This window comes from Salmo salar, chromosome ssa14 (genome assembly GCF_905237065.1).
Source record: "Salmo salar chromosome ssa14, Ssal_v3.1, whole genome shotgun sequence".
NCBI classification, from domain to species: domain Eukaryota; kingdom Metazoa; phylum Chordata; class Actinopteri; order Salmoniformes; family Salmonidae; genus Salmo; species Salmo salar.
This window is the reverse complement of record NC_059455.1, coordinates 26,357,255-26,377,744: the sequence shown is the minus strand read 5'-3', so window position 1 is coordinate 26,377,744 and position 20,490 is coordinate 26,357,255. Positions and strand designations below refer to the sequence as shown.

Genomic DNA, 20,490 nt, shown 5'->3' with positions numbered 1-20,490 from the left:
TTGTCATTGTGTCAGCAATCTAGAATGTGTGGAATGTCACTTGTTTCATAACAGCTCCTGCATCCCTAAACATTTACCCTTATGGCTCCCTTGGTATTACTGGATGTCTCTCACCGCTCATCCCAAGCTATTGTTTCTGGAAGATGCCTATGCTTATTCCTGTCTCTTTGTTTTCATCTGAAAATCACTAAATTGTTCTATTTATGTTCACAGGAAGAATGGATGCCTAAAAGGTCTTTAAGGAAATTAAGACAACACAGATACACAAACATCTCATTGGTATGGTGTATTTGTGATGTTTATTTCAATTTTGTATATATAAATTGTACCACAAACATGCCTTGAGGAACACACCATCACTATTAAAGTATAAGCATAAATCTGATCAGTATTATCTTCCAAATAAATAATAACTCTGCTCATCCAACTACTATCCTGTCCTTGGTGATGGCCCGATCAAATACATTTATTTCTGAGTCTCTGTGCGCGTTTGAGAATGGAACATTCAGCTGTGGAACTGGAACTTACCTCTAATCCCCCGGTAAGGCTCTGACTGACAATGTAAACAGCTGCACTGCTGGATGCGATCAGTCCTCCTGTTCAAGTCCCCTAAGCCCTCTCAAATGAGGACACAGGAGGCGACAGGAGGGGATGATGAGGCAGATATGTGGCACGTCATTCCCACATGAGTCAGGGCGCATGCAGACCATGGTAGTTGAGCTCATATGCTATTTTGAAGAGCACATGCCAAAGTGCGCTGAAAAGACCTTTGACGGCCATTTACATATCAATAATGACTGAGACAAAAGTAAAAAAACATCAACATATATTGTAAATACAAAATCATGTACCTACATTGAACCTACAGGGGTACATGCACCATCCTCTGGCTATTCTCCAAGTCTCTTAAGTTTCTCTTTCAGACTGCAGACAGTGTCCTAATCTGCTGGTAAATGGTGAAACTGTCACTGACATTGAACCCACGGGGCAGTGACAGGCTGGTGGCAGGACAATGAACAGTGTCTCTGAAGTATTGGCTCTGGTGGACCCTAGTGGATCGGACCCAAGCAAACTTTAACCGACTCATAATAAGCCTTTCAAGATATGTCTTTCAGATTATGAGGAGTGTTCCTACAAAAGGGCACTCTTTCTGACAGGTTGGCGGCATGATTGGATTTTGAAGATTTTATGCCTGGTGTGCTAACGATGTAATAACAATAAGTGTTAATTTGAAGTTGTAGCTCAACCACTTAGTTCTGCTATCATTAGGAGAGCAATAGTCAAATTATATTTCATATTTCACATTTCAGAGAGGAACAGGAATGTGCCATATCCTATGACTATAAATAATATGGCGTTATAACAAGATCGTAGCAACACTATTCAACGCAAATGTTTGTGTTGGATCAGCTAGGTGTTTCAATCAGTCAATGTGACCTTATCAAAAAAAATGGTTGGATGAGTGTGATAATGTTGATTTACACCAGCACTGTCACATGCACATTCACCTGTGAACATGGCAATCTCTGCCGTTCCACTTGGGAATTGGGAGTGGTGCTGTGGATGAGACAGATGGAGATCTAGGAAAATGGAGTGGCCAAAATGAGATGCATTATAACAAACCTTACATCCAGTTGAACAGAGATAACAAAGAAGAGGAAACAGACTAAACTTGACAGTGGTAGATGAAGTGTTGGGGCTTTAGTAATGAGTGCTGGTATAAGTATGACTCACAGAATAGACATTTGAAATTCCTGGACATTATCCCATAAAATCACAATGGAGCTGTGTTAGCCCGGTCAAGGGAGTAGAGCCAGACAACAATGCTCATCTCTAGGCAAGAGTGGCATGTCCCTCAACAGTAATTTGTGTGTCAGTGGGTGATAGTGAGGATTGTGTGTGTGTGTGCGTGTGTGTGCGTGTGTGTGTGTGTGTGTGTGTGTGTGTGTGTGTGTGTGTGTGTGTGTGTGTGTGTGTGTGTGTGTGTGTGTGTGTGTGTGTGTGTGTGTGTGTGTGTGTGTGTGTGTGTTGTAGGGAGGGGGGTCATGGGGTTACAGTGTTCTTGGCCTTTTAAGGCAGGGCCAACAGGGGTTAAATATGAGCTCTGCTATTGCAGGGATACAGTTCTGAAGCCTCCATTCATCTTCACCTCTTAGCAGTGTTGAAGGTAAATGAACACTCCGTAAACTGTTATTGAGTGATAATTATTACATATATCTAAATCTAATTGTAGGATTTATTACTGTTTTTTTGACAAATGATTAGTGGTGTAATGAGACATGTATGGTGGAAATGCAAAATGTAACATAAAGTAACCTTGAACTAATTTGGCATTTTCTCTCTCTCACAGTGCAACCATGGGTGATGCAGAGATGGCGGTGTTTGGGGCGGCAGCCCAGTACCTGAGGAAATCTGACCAGGAGCGTCTGGAGGCCCAGACTCGTCCCTTCGACATGAAGAAGGAATGCTTTGTACCAGACCCCTTGGAGGAGTTTGTCAAGGCGTCCGTCACCAGCCGCGAAGGAGACTTGGTCACTGTGCAGACGCAGAATGGGAAGGTCAGTGCTTTACTTCAAGTGACCAAGTTGAATTCTGCTTCCCTTTTCCCCCCCAGAACAAGGTTGTAAAATCATGCAGAATTAAGTGGTTAATAAATCCTTGTTCACGTTGCAGGCCTTAATGCTCAAATCCGTTTTGTTTTTCAAATCAGTTTTGGAATACTGAATGTCCAAACAGCAAGTTACAAATGACCAAATCGGATGTGTGTGTTCAGACAGCAGTCATTTGCTGACATGTCTACGCTAGTTGTCATAGTAATGACGGGTGTGTGCGCAGTGGTGTAGGTTGATTAGTGTAGGATGACCCTTCCAAAAGGGTTCTTCAGCTGTCCCCATAGGAGAACCCTTTTTGGTTCCAGGTAAAACTATTTTGGATTCCATGTAGAACTCTGTGGAAAGGGTTCTACATGGAACGCAAAAGAGTTATACCTGGAACCAAAAAGTGTTCTTCAAAAGGTTCTCCTATGGGAACAGCCAAAGAACCCTTATTGGTTCTAGATAGCACCTTTATTTCTAAGAATATTTAACTCAGAAGTTATGTAGCAAGCTAACGTGACAACAATGCCTGCCATGGACATTTCCCAGTTGCTTTGCATGTTCAAAATCATAGTGTAAGAACACTTTTAAAGTCTCAAAGGATAATATGATCCAACTTTCAAAAGTAGTCCTTTTTGGCTAGCCTCAGTAGGCAACTAGCTAGGTAGCTGTTTAGCTTTCCAGGACAGGAATCAGATTTGTATCTGATTTCAAACCACCTATGAAGGTGGTTTGAAATGTGGCTTGGAACATTTTATTCCATATTATTTTGGGGCTGTTCAGACTGCAAGAAAAATAACAGATTTGAATCGAATATGAGTCACTTCAAACTGCCAATGTGAACAAGGCTTAACTGTCTTTACACAATCTCTCTAATTTCTCACAGACTCTCACCTTCAAAGACTCTCAGATTATGCAACAGAATCCTCCCAAATTTGACAAGATTGAGGACATGGCCATGCTGACCTTCCTCCACGAGCCTGCTGTTCTGTACAACCTCAAAGAGCGTTACGCAGCATGGATGATCTATGTGAGCACATGAGAGTCGCTTCATCATTAAGTTCGAAATTTGAATCTTAAATTGACAATTTTTTTCTATGTAAATTATCCCCACCAAAACCATAGTAATACTTTCCAATGTTAGGCCTTAATTATTCCACTTAAAATGTTATGCCCTTTCAACTGAATATATCTTTTACAGACCTACTCAGGGCTGTTCTGCGTCACTGTCAATCCCTACAAGTGGCTGCCAGTGTATGATCCATCTGTGGTCATAGCCTATAGAGGCAAGAAGAGGCAAGAAGCTCCTCCCCACATTTTCTCTATCTCTGACAATGCCTATCAGAACATGCTGACAGGTAAACTAAAATAGCTACTTTAGAAAATATGTAAGGGAATCATAATGATAATTAATTCTGATAATTGTATAAAATTGCATTTTTATAACCTGTATAGACCGTGAGAACCAGTCTATTCTGATCACGTAAGTAATACACTACCCATTCTACTCACATGCTTTTAAAAAGTGCGTTATCTGTCATGTTACATAAGATACTGTGATAAATGCTATTTTTAAAGATTACTGTGTGTTTCCAGTGGAGAATCTGGTGCTGGAAAGACTGTGAACACCAAGAGAGTCATCCAGTACTTTGCAAGCATTGCAGCTAGTGGCGGGAAGAAAGATGCAGCTGCCCAAAACAAGGTATTCAATCTGTGACAGCTTTGACACGCATATTTTCAGGATTGAGCAGTTCTGTAGCTATTTGTAAAGCTAATCATCTAACATGTGTTTCTATACCATTCTAAGGGAACTCTGGAGGATCAAATCATCCAGGCTAACCCAGCCCTGGAGGCCTTTGGTAACGCCAAGACCATCAGAAATGACAACTCCTCAAGATTTGTGAGTTTCTGATGGATATTCTTATACAGCATTAATCACCCAAAAAGAAACTAACAAAACTATTCTATTTAGGGTAAATTTATCAGGATTCATTTTGACACTCGAGGAAAGCTTGCTTCTGCTGATATTGAGACATGTAAGTCCAAAGATAACAGACTTTGAAAAATCTGAGAGAAATTGTCAACAGTGGCTGTAAGAAATGTATTGGTCTACTGTTCTAAATCACCTTCTTTCCAGACCTTCTGGAGAAGTCTCGTGTCACTTTTCAGCTGAAGGCTGAGAGGGACTACCACATCTTCTATCAGATCTTGTCAAACAAGAAACCTGAATTACTGGGTCAGTACCACAATTAGATAACAATGGTGTATTGACTGCATTCATTTGTGTAGTGTAATAATAAGTAATAGCATGTCTATATTTGTCTTTCTATGTCTCTCTTCCCGGCCTCATGGGTATACAGAGATGTTGCTGGTGACAGCTAATCCCTATGACTACGCCTTCATCTCCCAGGGGGAGACAACTGTGTTGTCTATTGATGACGCTGATGAACTGATGGCAACAGATGTGAGTTGCTTATTCACCGTCCCTCTGGCCGTCCCTCTGGTATTCTTTCATTTGGGAAAACATTTGGGAAAACAAAGTGCTGTCTTGTTGAATTTCAAGCGAGCTTGTTATGTTGCATACAGCACCAGGCAAAAGTTTGGACACAGCTACTCATTCAAGGGTTTTTCTTAATTTTTTTACTGCTTTCTACATTGTAGAATAATAGTGAAGACATCAAAACTATGAAATAACACATATGGAATCATGTAGTAACCAAAAAAGTGCTACACAAATCGAAATATATTTTGTATTTGAGATTCTTCAAAGTAGCCACCCTTTGCCTTGATGACAGCTTTGTACACTCTTGGCATTCTCTCAACCAGCTTCATGAGGTAGTCACGTGAAATGCATTTAAATTAACAGGTGTGCCTTCTTAAATGTTAATTTGTGGAATTTCTTTCCTAATGCGTTTCAGCCAATCAGTTGTGTTGTGACAAGGTAGGGGGGTATACAGAAGATAGCCCTATTTGGTAAAAGACCAAGTCCATATTATGCTAAGAACAGCTGTAATAAGCAAAGAGAAACAACAGTCCATCATTACTTTAAAACATGAAGGTCAGTCAATCCGGAAAATGTTAAGACCTTTGAAAGTTTCTTAAAGTGCAGTCGCAAAAACCATCAAGCGCTATGGTGAAACTGGTTCTCAAAGTAAAGAAAAACCCTTGGATGAGTAGGTGTGTCCAAACTTTTGACTGGTACTGTATGTAAAGTGAACATTGTAGCCTACCCTGTTCTTGGTTTGAAATAATAATGTCCACTATAGCAGAGCGGTCATTACATCCTGAAATGTCAGTGGGGGGTTTTAAATGACCAATTCTTACTACTACATCGCTTTGCTCTTCTTCTCCTCCACAGAATGCTTTTGATGTGCTGGGCTTTACTCAGGAGGAGAAAAACTCAGTGTATAAGCTGACTGGTGCCATCATGCACTATGGCAACATGAGGTTCAAGCAGAAACAGCGTGAGGAGCAGGCAGAGGCTGATGGCACTGAAGGTGAGACCTGGCTAAAAGCCAAAAGCATTGAGATGAAATAGTTCTGTGAATCCATGGGTAAACTCACTGGTTTTCTTTCTCAGGTGCAGACAAAGTCTCATATCTCATGGGCCTGAACTCTGCTGACCTCATAAAGGGTCTCTGTCACCCAAGGGTCAAAGTAGGGAATGAGTGGGTCACAAAGGGGCAAACTGTCCAACAGGTGAACTATACCGTTGGTGCCCTTTCCAAAGCTGTGTATGAAAAGATGTTCATGTGGATGGTTGTGCGAATCAACCAGTCATTGGAGACCAAGCAGGCTCGCCAGTACTTCATTGGTGTACTGGACATTGCTGGTTTTGAGATCTTTGATGTGAGTTTATAAATAGACAATTATTATCAAATATCAATTTAGGCTCTCAAAGAACACTATCAAGTAATATTCCCGATAGGAACCTTTATGTGAAAACCTAACTATCTAACCATCTATAATTGCAGTACAACACCTTTGAGCAGCTCTGCATCAACTTCACCAATGAAAAGCTGCAACAGTTTTTCAACCACCACATGTTTGTTCTGGAGCAAGAGGAGTACAAGAAAGAGGGAATTGAATGGGAGTTCATTGACTTTGGCATGGACTTGCAGGCTTGCATTGACCTCATTGAGAAGGTAACTGAAATACTGTGAAGGCAAGTGAGCCGTTAACTGCATCTATGGGCCAAATTAAATATAGCTATAATATGATACATACTACTAAATATGATTGTATCAGACAACAACCTCTCAGTTGAGTCAAGTGAACTATCTTACCTCTACCTTCCTCCGCTCAGCCAATGGGTATCATGTCCATCCTTGAAGAGGAGTGCATGTTCCCCAAGGCCAGCGATGCTACCTTTAAAACCAAGCTTTACGACAACCATCTTGGAAAATCCAACAACTTCCAGAAGCCCAGGCTTATCAAAGGGAAACCAGAGGCCCATTTTGCCCTGGCTCACTATGCTGGTACTGTGGACTACAACATCAGCAACTGGCTGATGAAGAACAAGGATCCCTTAAATGAAACTGTCGTAGGACTGTACCAGAAGTCTGCAATGAAGTTACTGACTATCCTGTTTGCCAATTATGCTAGTGCAGACTCAGGTATTGTACACTTGGTCAGATATTCACACTTCAATAAGATTGATCTTCATAAAGAGTAAAGCACAAACTCTTCATGGGTGCCTGAATGACTGAAGGATTTCTGTAGGCTAAATTTCTTTATTTTCTAACTTCAGCCGACATTGGGAAGAAGGAGAAAAAGAAAAAGGGATCATCTTTCCAAACGGTGTCAGCACTTCACAGGGTATGTAGTTGCATTGTTTTATACAGCAAAATATTATTTGAAAATGAAATAATCTCCAAAATATTTCTATTTTTAAAACAAGCTATAGAAAGTTTGTTGCAATTTCAGTTTAATTCACCAGAAAAGACAGAACAAATATTACAACAAAAATGATGGTTAAACTCAAATATCCTAATTGATAAAAAACATTTTTTTTAAAGGTGCAATCTTTGTAAATTATATCATAAATAGGACTGATGGAGTTATGTCACACATGAAGCTAACAAAATATATCTAAATGTCTGCTCTACCCAAAATTAAACAAACTAATTGCAGCATTACCACAAAAATGGAAGAGGCAAGTGGAAGGGGGAGAAAGTAAGGAACTTGTCTGTCGGCCCTGCATTAAAGACCAAAATTGTTTAAAGAAAAGTCTGATAAATAAAAAAGTATTGACAGCTGTGCCATATAGATTGCAAAATAGTTAGGAAGAGATTTTTGATCTACCGATTCCATGGCACATGGTTTATAAACTAATACACAAAACGAAGCCGGATGAAAAATGTAGTTTTTCAATTTCAATTATTATACAAAATTCCTGCAACCAATAGAATGTTATATATATGGGGGATACAACCATCCCAGCTCTGCAGAGACAGAATCATTAGATCATTCGTTTTGGTACTGTCCATATGTAGCTTGTTTTTGGATGCAGGTTCAGGAATGGCTGAAGAATTGCAACATTTACCTGGAGCTAACTCTGCAAATAGCACTGATGGGTGATTTGAAAAGTCATAATCAATCGACCAATAATATAATAAAACTCTTATAAAAAATGTTTATCTTTAATTTACAATCTGTAGAAACTATGAGAATAGAAAGGTTCATAACTTTTGTGAAACAATCACAGCACAGTTGAAAAATATATGGCACACAGTAATCAAAAACTGGATGGTCTTCAGAGATTGATGGGAGGGGTTGAGGGTAGCTGAAGGATGGGACTTAAAAACAAACAAAAGAACTATTGTAAAATATACTGTGTCCGTAAAATGTATATACTGTACTATGAATAAACTGGAAGAGATAGCCTTAGTGTTGTTGTCCATTAGTTTACCTTAATTAGGGGAGGGGTGGTAGGGTTAGGGGAAAATATTAATGTAAAATATATATTTATTTAACTAGGCAAGTCAGTTAAAAGGATCCGCCCATTTTTTTTAATTTTCGCCTAAAATGACATACCTAAAGCTAACTGCCTGTAGCTCAGGCCCTTAAGAAAGTATATGCATATTCTTGGTACCATTTGAAAGGAAACACTTTGCAGTTTGTGGAAATATGAAAAGAATGTAGGAGAATATAACACAATAGATCAGGTAAAAGATAATACATAGAAAAAAACAACCGTTCTTTTGTAATTTTTTTTGTACCATCATCTTTGAAATGCTAGAGAAAGGCCATAATGTATTATTCCAGCCCAGCTGCAAATTACATGTTGTCCACTAGATGGCAGCAATGTATGTACAAAGTTTTAGACTGATCCAATGAACCATTGCATTTCTGTTCAAAATGTTATATCAAGACTGCCCAAATGTGCCAAATTTGTTTATTAATAACTTTTCATGTTCAAAATTATGTACTCTCCTCAAACAATAGCATGGTATTCCTTCACTGTAATAGCTACTGTAAATTAGACAGTGCAGTTATATTAACAAATTTAAGCAACATCCTGCTAATCGCATTCGCCTATGTTAGCTCAACCGTCCCGTGGGTGGGACACCGATCCGGTAGAGTTTCATTAAGAACAAATTCTTATTTACGATGACGGCCTACCAGAAGGCAAAAGGGATTGCATGGCAGCAACACATGCAAACACAGCATGGTAGCAACACAACATAACAACAACATGATAGCAACACAACATGGCAGCTGCACAACATGGTAGCAGCACAAAACATGGTACAAACATTATTGGGCACAGACAACAGCACAAAGGGCAAGAAGGTAATAATAGTGAAGACAGCAAAACTATGAAATAACACATATGGAATCATGTGGTAACCAAAAAAGTGTTAAACAAATCAAAATATATTTTAGTTTCTTCAAAGTAGCCACCCTTTGCCTTGATGACAGCTTTGCACACTCTTGGCATTCTCTCAACCAGCTTCACCTGGAATGCTTTTCCAACAGTCTTGAACGAGTTCCCACATATGCTGAGCACTTGTTGGCTGCTTTTCCTTCACTTTGCGGTCCAACTCATCCCAAACCATCTCAATTGGGTTGAGGTCAGGTGATTGTGGAGGCTAGGTTATCTGATGTAGCACTCCATCACTCTCCTTATTGGTCAAATAGCCCTTACACAGCCTGGAGGTGTGTTGGGTCATTGTCATGTTGAAAAACAAATGATAGTTCTACTAAGCACAAACCAGATGGGATGGCGTATCGCTGCAGAATGCTGTGGTAGCCATGCTGGTTAAGTGTAGCTTGAATTCTAAATAAATCACAGACAATGTCACCAGCAAAGCATCCCCACACCATCACACCTCCTCCTCTATGCTTCACGGTGGGAACTACACATGCAGAGATCACCCGTTCACCTACTCTGCGTCTCACAAAGACACGGCGGTTGGAACCAAAAATCTCACATTTGGACTCATCAGACCAAAGGACAGATTTCCACCGGTCTAATGTCCATTGCTCGTGTTTCTTGGCCCGAGCAAGTCTCTTCTTATTATTGATGTCCTTTAGTAGTGGTTTCTTTGCAGCAATTTGACCATGAAGGCCTGATTCACGCAGTCTCCTCTGAACAGTTGATGTTGAGATGTGTCTGTTACTTGAACTCTGTGAAGCATTTATTTGGGCTGCAATTTCTGAGGCTGGTAACTCTAATGAACTTATCCTCTGCAGCAGAGGTAACTCTGGGTCTTCTTTTCCTGTGGCTGTCCAGTTTCATCATAGCGCTTTATGGTTTTTGCAAAGAAGGAAAGAAATTCCACAAATTAACTTTTAACAAGGCACACTTGTCAATTGAAATACATTTCAGGTGACTACCTCATGAAGCTGGTTGAGAAAATGCCAAGAGTTTGCAAAGCTGTCATCATGGCAAAGAGTGGCTACTTTGAAGAATCTCAAATATAACATATATTTTGATTTGTTTAACACTTCTTTGGTTACTACATGATTCCATATGTGTTATTTCATAGTTCTGATGTATTCACTGTTATTCTACAATGTAGAAAGTAGTAAACATTTAAAAAACCCTTGAATGAGTAGGTGTGTCCAAACTTTTGACTGGTACTGTATTTATATTTACAAAAAAAAAATCTATGAGGGATTTGAAATTATGCAGAAAATTACATTGATGGAAGTCACAATCTATCTGCAATATTAAAGCTGATCTTCCCCCTTAACATTTTTTTCTGGTAAAACTTTGGTAACTGTGGGAATTCACTCTCTACCACAGGAAAACCTGAACAAGCTGATGACTAACTTGAGGTCTACTCACCCTCACTTTGTGCGCTGCATCATCCCCAATGAGACCAAGACTCCTGGGGCCATGGAGAATCCTCTGGTCATGCACCAGCTGCGCTGTAACGGTGTGCTGGAAGGAATCAGGATCTGCAGAAAGGGCTTCCCCAATAGAATCCTGTATGGAGACTTCAGGCAAAGGTATTGTAAAATATAATACAGTACTATCCCCTTTTAATCATGTAACACATTTAAATACTATTTACCAGTTTCCTTCTTACAGATATCGCATATTGAATCCTGCTGCTATCCCTGAGGGAACATTCATTGACAGCAAGAAAGGAGCTGAGAAACTGTTGGGTTCGCTTGACATCGATCACCAGCAGTACAAGTTTGGACATACCAAGGTAAGATTCAAAGCAAGGCTTGGATGAAATCCAAGGGGTGTTGTACTAAAGCGCATTGCTCTTGACTTTTAAATTACATTTCACCAAAATATCCTTTTTGTTAGGTGTTCTTCAAGGCTGGCCTTCTGGGTCTATTAGAGGAGATGAGAGATGAGCGCCTGTCCAAAATTATCACTGGTATTCAAGCCAGAGCCCGTGGTGTTCTGTCACGAATGGAGTATAAGAAGATCCTTGACCACAGGTATTTATATTGACACGCTATAAAATGTATCCATCTGAAGTAGTTTTTCAGTTTATTCACAAGCACTGGTGTGGGAATATAGTCCCATGCATGAACGTGTTAAAGTTACCAATGGTTTTCTTCAAGGGAGGCATTGCTTGTCATCCAATGGAATATCCGTGCATTCATGGTGGTCAAGAATTGGCCCTGGATGAAGCTGTACTTCAAGATCAAGCCTCTGCTGAAATCTGCTGATGCCGAGAAGGAATTGGCCAACTTGAAGGTGGAATTCATCAAGCTTAAAGAAGCATTTTCCAAGTCTGAGACTCGCAGAAAGGAATTAGAGGAAAAGATGGTCTCCCTTCTGCAAGAAAAGAATGATCTCCAGCTTCATGTCCAGGCGGTGAGTTACATTTATAATCACATTTCCAAAAATTATAATGTTGTGGCTGACTGTTGTATCAAGCTTTGGTCTCCAGCACTCTACTACAACATCTACCGTACATACATCTTTACCAAAAAGCTAGCTTTCAGTACAGGGCGGCAAGGATACTGACATGGCACACAACTTCAATTACACTGCACTGTCAATTGTATGTTGTTTGTATGTTGTTTGTATCTATATATCTACGAGGTGTTTGGCAGGAGCAAGATAATCTCTGTGATGCAGAGGAGCGATGTGAGGAGCTGATCAAAAACAAGATCCAGCTTGAGGCCAAAGGCAAAGAGCTGATGGAAAGACTGGAGGATGAAGAGGAAATAAATGCAGAACTCACTGCTAAGAAGAGGAAGCTGGAGGATGAGTGCTCTGAGTTAAAGAAGGACATTGATGATCTGGAGCTCACTCTGGCTAAAGTGGAGAAGGAAAAGCATGCCACTGAGAACAAGGTAATTCTTAATCGTTGAATCTGTATGAAGAACACAAAACATTTTTTAGAAGGTTAAAAGCAGTGTGCTCAGCCTACACTACCGGTCAAAAGTTGAGTAGACTAAATTACTTGGTGTGTTACCTTAGATTGTAAACTGTCATGGTCAAAACTTATACAGTACCAGTGAAAAGTTTGGACACACCTACTCATTCAAGGGTTTTTCTTTATTTTTACTACTTTCTACATTGTAGAATAATAGTGAAGACATAAAAACGATGAAATAACACATATGGAATCATGTAGTAACCAATTTTCTTTTAACAAATCAAAATATTTTATCTTTGAGATTCTTCAAATAGTCAAACACCCTTTGCCTTGATAACAGCTTTGTACACTCTTGGTATTCTCTCAACCAGCTTCACCTGGAATGCTTTCCCAACAGTTGAAGGAGTTCCCACATATGCTGAGCACTTGTTGGCTGCTTTTCCTTCACTCTGTGGTCCAAATCACAAATTTCCACTGGTCTAATGTCCATTGCTCGTGTTTCTTGGCCCAAGCAAGTCTCTTCTTCTTATTGGTGTGCTTTAGTAGTGGTTCCTTTGCAGCAATTTGACCATGAAGGCCTGATTCACACAGTCTCCTCTGAACAGTTGATGTTGAGATGTGTCTGTTACTTGAACTCTGTGAAGCATTTATTTGGGCTGCAATTTCTGAGGCTGGTAAGTCTAATGAACTTATCCTCTGCAGCAGAGGTAACTCTGGGTCTTCCATTCCAGTGGCGGTCCTCATGAGAGCCAGTTTCATCATAGAGCGTGATGGTTTTTGCGACTTGAAACTTTCAAAGTTCTTGAAATGTTCTGTATTGACTGACCTTCATGTCTTAAAGTAATGATGGACTGTTGTTTCTCTTTGCTTATTTCAGCTGTTCTTGCCATAATATGGACTTGGTCTTTTACCAAATAGGGCTATCTTCTGTATACCCCCTACCTTGTCACAACACAACTGATTGGCTGGAACACATTAAGAAGGAAAGAAATTCCACAAATGTACTTTTAAAAAGGCACACTTGTTAATTGAAATACATTCCAGGTGACTAGCTCATGAAGCTGGTTGAGAGAATGCCAAGAGTGTGCAAAGCTGTCATCAATGCAAAGTGTGGCTACTTTGAAGAATCTCAAATATAACATATATTTTGATTTGTTGAAAACTTTTTTGGTTACTACATGATTCCATATGTATTATTTCATAGTTTTGATGTCTTCACTATTATTCTACAATGTAGAAAGTAGTAAAAATAAAGAAAAATCCTTGAGTAGGTGTTCTAAAACTTTTGACCGGTAGTGTATGTTGTCTCTTCACAGGTGAAGAACCTGATTGAGGAAATGGCAGCTCTGGATGAAATCATTGCCAAGCTGACAAAGGAAAAGAAAGCTCTTCAAGAAGCTCACCAGCAAACACTGGATGACCTACAGAGTGAGGAGGACAAAGTCAACAATCTAACCAAGGCCAAGGCTAAGCTAGAGCAACAAGTTGATGATGTGAGATCCTATGTAGAGATTATATGGTCTTTAAATGGAAAAAATGCTAACAATCAGCTAGCAATTTTAATTTGCTTCTTATCCTCTGAAGCTTGAAGGGTCCCTTGAGCAAGAGAAAAAGGTGCGAATGGATCTTGAAAGAGCCAAGAGGAAGCTGGAGGGTGATTTAAAGCTGTCCCAGGAGAGCGTAATGGACCTGGAGAATGATAAACAACAGCTAGAGGAACGCCTCAAGAAGTAAGATAAAAAATCATCACAAAATATTACATTCTACTGCAAACAAATGCATAAACGAGCTACCAATGAATGATTCCACTGATTCCACAGAAAGGACTTTGAAGTCAGTAATCTGATCTGTAGGATTGAGGATGAACAGGGCATAATAATTCAACTTCAAAAGAGGTTGAAAGAGCTTCAGGTAATGAAAAAGTACAACGTCCTTAATCGATTTTAACTCTTCAACCATTTGTATATTTTACCATGATGATGCTATTTTGTGCTAGGCTCGTGTAGAGGAACTGGAAGAGGAGCTTGAGGCAGAAAGAGCTGCTCGAGCCAAGGTGGAGAAGCAGAGAGCAGACTTGGCCAGAGAGCTGGAGGAGATCAGTGAGAGGCTGGAGGAGGCTGGCGGAGCCACTGTGGTCCAGATTGAGATGAACAAGAAGAGGGAGATGGAGTTCCAGAAACTTCGCAGAGACCTTGAAGAGTCCACTCTGCAGCACGAGGCTACAGCTGCCACACTCAGAAAGAAACAAGCTGACAGTGTGGCTGACCTGGGGGAGCAGGTAGACAACCTGCAGAGAGTGAAGCAGAAACTGGAGAAGGAAAAGAACGAACTTAGGCTAGAGCTGGATGATGTCCTCTCCAACATGGATCATGTTGCAAAGTCAAAGGTAAAAAGTCCATCTAAGAGAAAGTACAATGTTTTTTTCCATTTGGTCACTGTTAACCTCTTGAATTTATTTTTTCTTGTCTTTCATCTTGAAGATTAACTTGGAGAAGTTGAGTAGAACTCTAGAGGACCAAGCCAATGAATACAGGACCAAGTATGAGGAAACCCAAAGATCCCTCAATGACATTACAACTCAGAAAGCCCGACTTCAAGCCGAGAATGGTAGGTAGAATAACTTCTGTTTCTGGATATTGCAATAAATACTCTGAATGAGGTAACAAGCTGAAGTCTATTCTTCAACCACTTACTTTCTAGATGAGATTGGAAGACAGTTGGAAGATAAGGAATCTCTGGTCTCGCAGCTGACCAGAGGAAAGAATTCCTACAGTCAACAGCTTGAAGATCTAAAGAGACAGCTGGAGGAGGAAGTCAAGGTAATTTAGACCATTCATTTTGTTATTGATAAATGATGATGCCCTCGTCATAAAATTAATCCCATCTGTCCTTGCTCCCTTAAGGCAAAGAATGCACTATCCCATGCATTGCAGTCTGCTCGCCATGACTGTGACCTGCTTAGAGAGCAGTATGAGGAGGAGCAGGAGGCCAAGGCTGAGCTGCAGCGTGGCATGTCCAAGGCTAACTCTGAGGTGGCTCAGTGGAGAACTAAGTATGAGACTGATGCCATCCAGAAAACTGAAGAACTGGAGGAAGCCAAGTAAGGAATGAGTGCTATTTGTTAGAATCTTAATACCTGCTAAATAGAAGCAACATTTCTCAATGAACAAATACTCAATGGACCGAGTCCAAAATAATAAATGCCATCTCCTAAGTAAATTTACTTAAGAGTTGGTATTTATTATTTTGGACTCAATCCATAGAGTATTTGTGTGAGCCTGAAGTTTGGAGAAGCAATGAAATGATATGCCACATTTTCTACTTTGTCTACTTCATCTACAACTCAGGAAGAAGCTGGCTCAGCGCCTGCAGGACGCTGAAGAAGCTGTGGAGGCAGTGAACGCTAAGTGTTCCTCCCTGGAGAAGACCAAACACAGACTGCAGAATGAGATTGAAGATCTCATGGTGGATGTGGAGAGGTCTAATGCTGCTGCTGCCGCCCTGGACAAGAAGCAAAGAAACTTTGACAAAGTATGCAATGCAGTTCTTCAATTTACAAGTGTATCTGAATTCCTGAATTCTACACAGCAGAAACAAAATAATAGGCTTACTACAACACTTATAAAGAGTCATGATTGAAGTCAAATGGCTGCTGTATTATATAATGTAGGTCCTGGCTGAATGGAAGCAGAAGTATGAGGAGTCTCAGAGTGAGCTGGAGAGCTCCCAAAAGGAGGCCAGGTATCTGAGCACTGAACTCTTCAAGCTAAAGAATTCCTATGAAGAATCTTTGGATCAGCTGGAGTCAATGAAGAGGGAGAACAAGAACCTTCAAGGTGAGTAAAGAGCTCTTTGTTTGAAATGTTTTCAGCTCTGCCAATGTTCGCATCCATGCACTGAAGAGCAAACAGCTCTTTTATGAAACAAGGTTCTGCAAGTGCCCAATATATTTTTCATATTTCTTCATTGCAACACCTTTTTCTCAGAGGAGATAACTGATCTGAGTGAGCAGCTGGGTGCGGGAGGAAAGACAATTTATGAGTTGGAGAAGGTCCGTAAACAGTTGGAGCAAGAGAAGGTAGAGATCCAGGCTGCTCTGGAGGAAGCTGAGGTAAGAGTGCAATTTCAAATCTTCCCTGGTTCTGTCTGGATTGGCCATTTTACATCAACAACTGTCATTTTCAGTTTAAATCTTTTGATGTGTATTCTAGGCCTCCCTGGAGCACGAGGAGGGAAAGATCCTCAGAATTCAGCTTGAGTTAAATCAGGTCAAGGCTGACATTGATCGCAAGTTAGCTGAGAAGGATGAGGAGATAGAGCAGTCCAAGAGAAACCTGCAGAGGAACATTGATACCCTGCAGAGTTCTCTTGAGGCAGAGTGCAGAAGCAGGAATGAGGCCCTCAGGCTGAAGAAGAAGATGGAGGGAGACCTCAATGAGATGGAGATCCAGCTTAGTCAAGCCAGCAGGCAGGCAGCTGAGGCCCAAAAACAGATGAAGAGCGTTCATGCTCATCTGAAGGTAAATTAAAACAGATTGCCATTTGACTGGGCACAAACTGGTTGAATCAACATTGTTTCAACATAATTTGTCAACATATTGTGATGTGGAATCTATGTGGAAAATACATTAGATTTGAAAAAGTAATCAACATAAACAGTTGTTTTGAGGGTGAAATTTCAACCACAGGATTATGTCATCATGGTAACCAAATTTCAACATAAACAAACATAAAATATGTTGAATTTCTACCTTTCAAACAACGTCAGATCTTCAACGTTATATTCACTATAAAACATTATTTTCTTTAAAGGCTGGGCAGCACCCCCAACTGGAGAATTGATTTATCTGCAGCTACTCTTTGGTCTCTCATCCAGGGTTTTAACCAAGCACAGCTATAATATTTGTCACTGACTATTACTAATGTGCTATCTTGAGAATGAGTGTTGAGAGATCTCCACATAAAAACAAAATATATTCACTGTTGCTATAGAAGTCAAAGGTTAGTTTAACAGAGGAAATTAAATATGACCATACTTTATCACTCATCATCAATGATGCTATTTAGGCCTATATAGCATTTGCAAAGTCATCAACAGCTATTGTTTCAATTCAACCCAGAATTCAACTAAAAATAGACAATACAATAGGCCTAGGGTTTCAAGCTCTATTTCAAATGTAATGATATTTAGTGATATTGAATTGTGTTTGGTTGTCAATGCAACCAAATGTCATGATTTGAAGGAGATATATATTCTGCTTGGATAGTTCCATCTGTGCCAGTTATTCTAGTTTTAATTCCAGTTTGTCTACAAATTAATTAATGGCACATAGCAAAAGATAGATCTCCTTCAAATGTTGATATTTGGTTGCTTTGACAACAAAACACAATTCAATATTACTTTTGTAATAAAGTAAATAGCCTAAAGTTAAGGCTATCTTAAATACTAATGTAAAACTCAACCTTAAAATAAGTAGCACATCCATGGCCACATTGAGGTTACTGTAGCTATACATGTCTTCCTATGTAATCATATAAGGCGTGCATGTTAAAGATAGCATGCATAGGTCGTCACAGGTCTGTGGAGATCTTCATAGTTGCTGCAGAATCTCGAACAGCATTGATCACTTGCACCATGTACTTTTAATGTAATCTCAACTGCAATCCAGGTCACTTGGTCTGCTATTAGATGAAACACAGTAATAATAATCTGTTGTATAAATAAGCAAACTATCTCACATTGTATTCCCATTTGAACTTTGCTGTGCTTTTAAACTGTTGAAAGCATGATAGACATAAACCAAAAATAAGACATTGTTTTTTCATTGGAATTTGGTTGTGCTTTTAGATGGTTGCAAGCATGGAAATTCAACTAACTTTTGGCTGTCTTTTTGAGTGGGTGAATATAGTTTGTAATCTCACTGATCAACATCTCAACCAAATATTACCAAGTTATCCACATTGAAATGACGTGGTGTGCCCAGTGGGATGGTGTGCCTAGTAGATACTGCTCAAAATGAGGTATCTCCAACATTGCATATTTCTCTCTAGGATGCCCAAATCCAGTTGGATGATTCTCTCCGTTCCAATGATGATCTGAAGGAGAACATCGCCATTGTAGAGAGACGTAACAATCTGATGCAGGCAGAGCTGGAGGAGCTAAGAACCTGTCTTGAACAGACTGAGAGAGGCCGCAAGTTGGCTGAGCAAGAACTGCTGAATGTCAATGAGAGGGTGCAGCTTCTGCACTCACAGGTAAAGTATAATCACTAATTATGGATTTCCTGCAGTAGCTGAACATTGTTAATTGAACAGAGTTAATTTCTTAAAATCTATGAGTAGAACACTGGCCTGCTGAATCAGAAGAAGAAACTTGAGGCTGACACCGCCCAGTTTCAGACTGAGGCAGAAGAGGCAGTGCAGGAGTGCAGAAATGCTGAAGAAAAGGCAAAGAAGGCCATTACTGATGCTGCCATGATGGCAGAGGAGCTGAAGAAAGAGCAGGACACCAGTTCTCACCTAGAGCGTATGAAGAAGAACATGGAGCAGACCATCAAGGACCTGCAGCACCGCCTGGATGAGGCTGAACAAATTGCCATGAAGGGGGGCAAGAAGCAGGTGCAGAAGCTGGAGGCCAGGGTAAGTGTAACTTTACATGACATATTGTACATACTTTACATAAGAAGACACTAAATAATAATATTGCATCCTGTAACATGAATGTTATTTCTTTGTTGTGACAGGTGAGGGAGCTGGAGAATGAGGTTGAGGCTGAGCAGAAGAAGGGTGCTGATGCAATCAAAGGAATTCGTAAATATGAGAGGCGTATCAAGGAGCTGACCTACCAGGTATCTTTAGTAACTCCGTCATTGGCTGTCCAGTCTTTTGACCTGATAACGAATGGGGTTAACCTTTATTTTGTCTAAAATTTACAGACTGAGGAGCACTGTAAGAATATGGCCCGTCTTCAAGACCTTGCCGATAAGCTGCAGCTAAAAGTAAAATCCTACAAGAGAGCCGCAGAGGAAGCTGTAAGTGTGGACTTTATGCATTCATTCTTGAGGTACTGTCCACCTGTATTAGCTCAGGATACATAATGTTTGTTTTATTTCTGTACCACAGGAGGAGCAGGCCAATACTAACCTGACCAAGTTCCGCAAGATACAGCATGACCTGGACGAGGCCAAGGAAAGGGCCGACATCGCTGAGTCTCAGGTCAACAAGCTGCGTGCCAAGAGCCGTGATGTTGGTTCCAAGGTTAGAATTTCTGTAAAATATATGATCTATGGTTTCTGACCCTGGCAAATGCCAAACAACATTTCCACTATATTTTGATAGATGGTTTTTATCTTTTGATGCCAGATTTCCACTCACTGGCTGTCTCTCTTTGTCTCCTTTCTTTACAACATTCCCTGACATTCCAGAAAGGATTTGATGAAGAGTGAGGCATTGGACCCTTCTGAAAACCATGTTTCTGCTGTGTGTAGTAGTGTGGAATAAAATCTCTTCAATCAGTCTGACAATTATGTCTCTTACATTGTGTCCCAGGTACCTATCCTTGGTCAGGAATTGTGTGGAATAAAATCTCTTCAATCAGTCTGACAATTATGTCTCTTACATTGTGTCCCAGTTACCCATCCTTGGTCCGAGAGATTGAATGCTAAATTATCATCACCAAACTAGAGTATTTCGAAACATACACGCACATATTGAATGCAGGTTACAGTTTTTTGTCATCAATCTTGTTCTGGAGGCAGTTCTGCAGAGTTGTCACTAGCTGGCACAGCCACAAAGTCATAAAATCTGATTTTAAACCTAACCCTAAGCTTAACCATAACCACACTAATGCCTAACCCTAACTTTAAATTAAGACCAAAAAGCAAATGCTTGTTTCATGAATTTTTACAATAAAGCCCATTTTGACTTTGCAGCTGGCCTATCTATACAAAAATCGCTACATTCTGCCTCCAAAAAAAACCTAATGACAATAAATGTCAACCTGCATATTGAATGCTTACTGACATTTTTAAGACTTCATTTACAAATACTAATTGCAACAGTTATAATATTTTCCTATTTTCACTAAACAAACAAAA

General features: G+C 40.0%; 1 protein-coding gene across 1 annotated transcript; it reads left to right on the top strand.

Annotated features, from left to right (window-relative positions):
- The first annotated feature begins 2,090 nt into the window (after window positions 1-2,090).
- Window positions 2,091-19,999, top strand: LOC106569202 (myosin-7). Its single transcript, XM_014140319.2, has 37 exons — window positions 2,091-2,167; window positions 2,351-2,558; window positions 3,481-3,624; window positions 3,796-3,952; window positions 4,050-4,077; window positions 4,191-4,296; window positions 4,402-4,494; window positions 4,567-4,630; window positions 4,732-4,830; window positions 4,955-5,058; window positions 5,953-6,091; window positions 6,175-6,443; window positions 6,569-6,739; window positions 6,901-7,210; window positions 7,345-7,412; window positions 10,849-11,054; window positions 11,137-11,260; window positions 11,365-11,501; window positions 11,628-11,883; window positions 12,126-12,368; window positions 13,711-13,887; window positions 13,979-14,124; window positions 14,215-14,305; window positions 14,391-14,780; window positions 14,875-15,001; window positions 15,095-15,213; window positions 15,298-15,494; window positions 15,742-15,925; window positions 16,065-16,230; window positions 16,381-16,505; window positions 16,606-16,914; window positions 18,446-18,649; window positions 18,737-19,033; window positions 19,138-19,242; window positions 19,330-19,425; window positions 19,517-19,651; window positions 19,819-19,999. Exons 2-37 carry the CDS (start codon window positions 2,358-2,360, stop codon window positions 19,837-19,839), a joined length of 5,808 nt encoding a protein of 1,935 aa, XP_013995794.1. The 5' UTR covers window positions 2,091-2,167; window positions 2,351-2,357; the 3' UTR covers window positions 19,840-19,999.
- The last annotated feature ends 491 nt before the right edge of the window (window positions 20,000-20,490 follow it).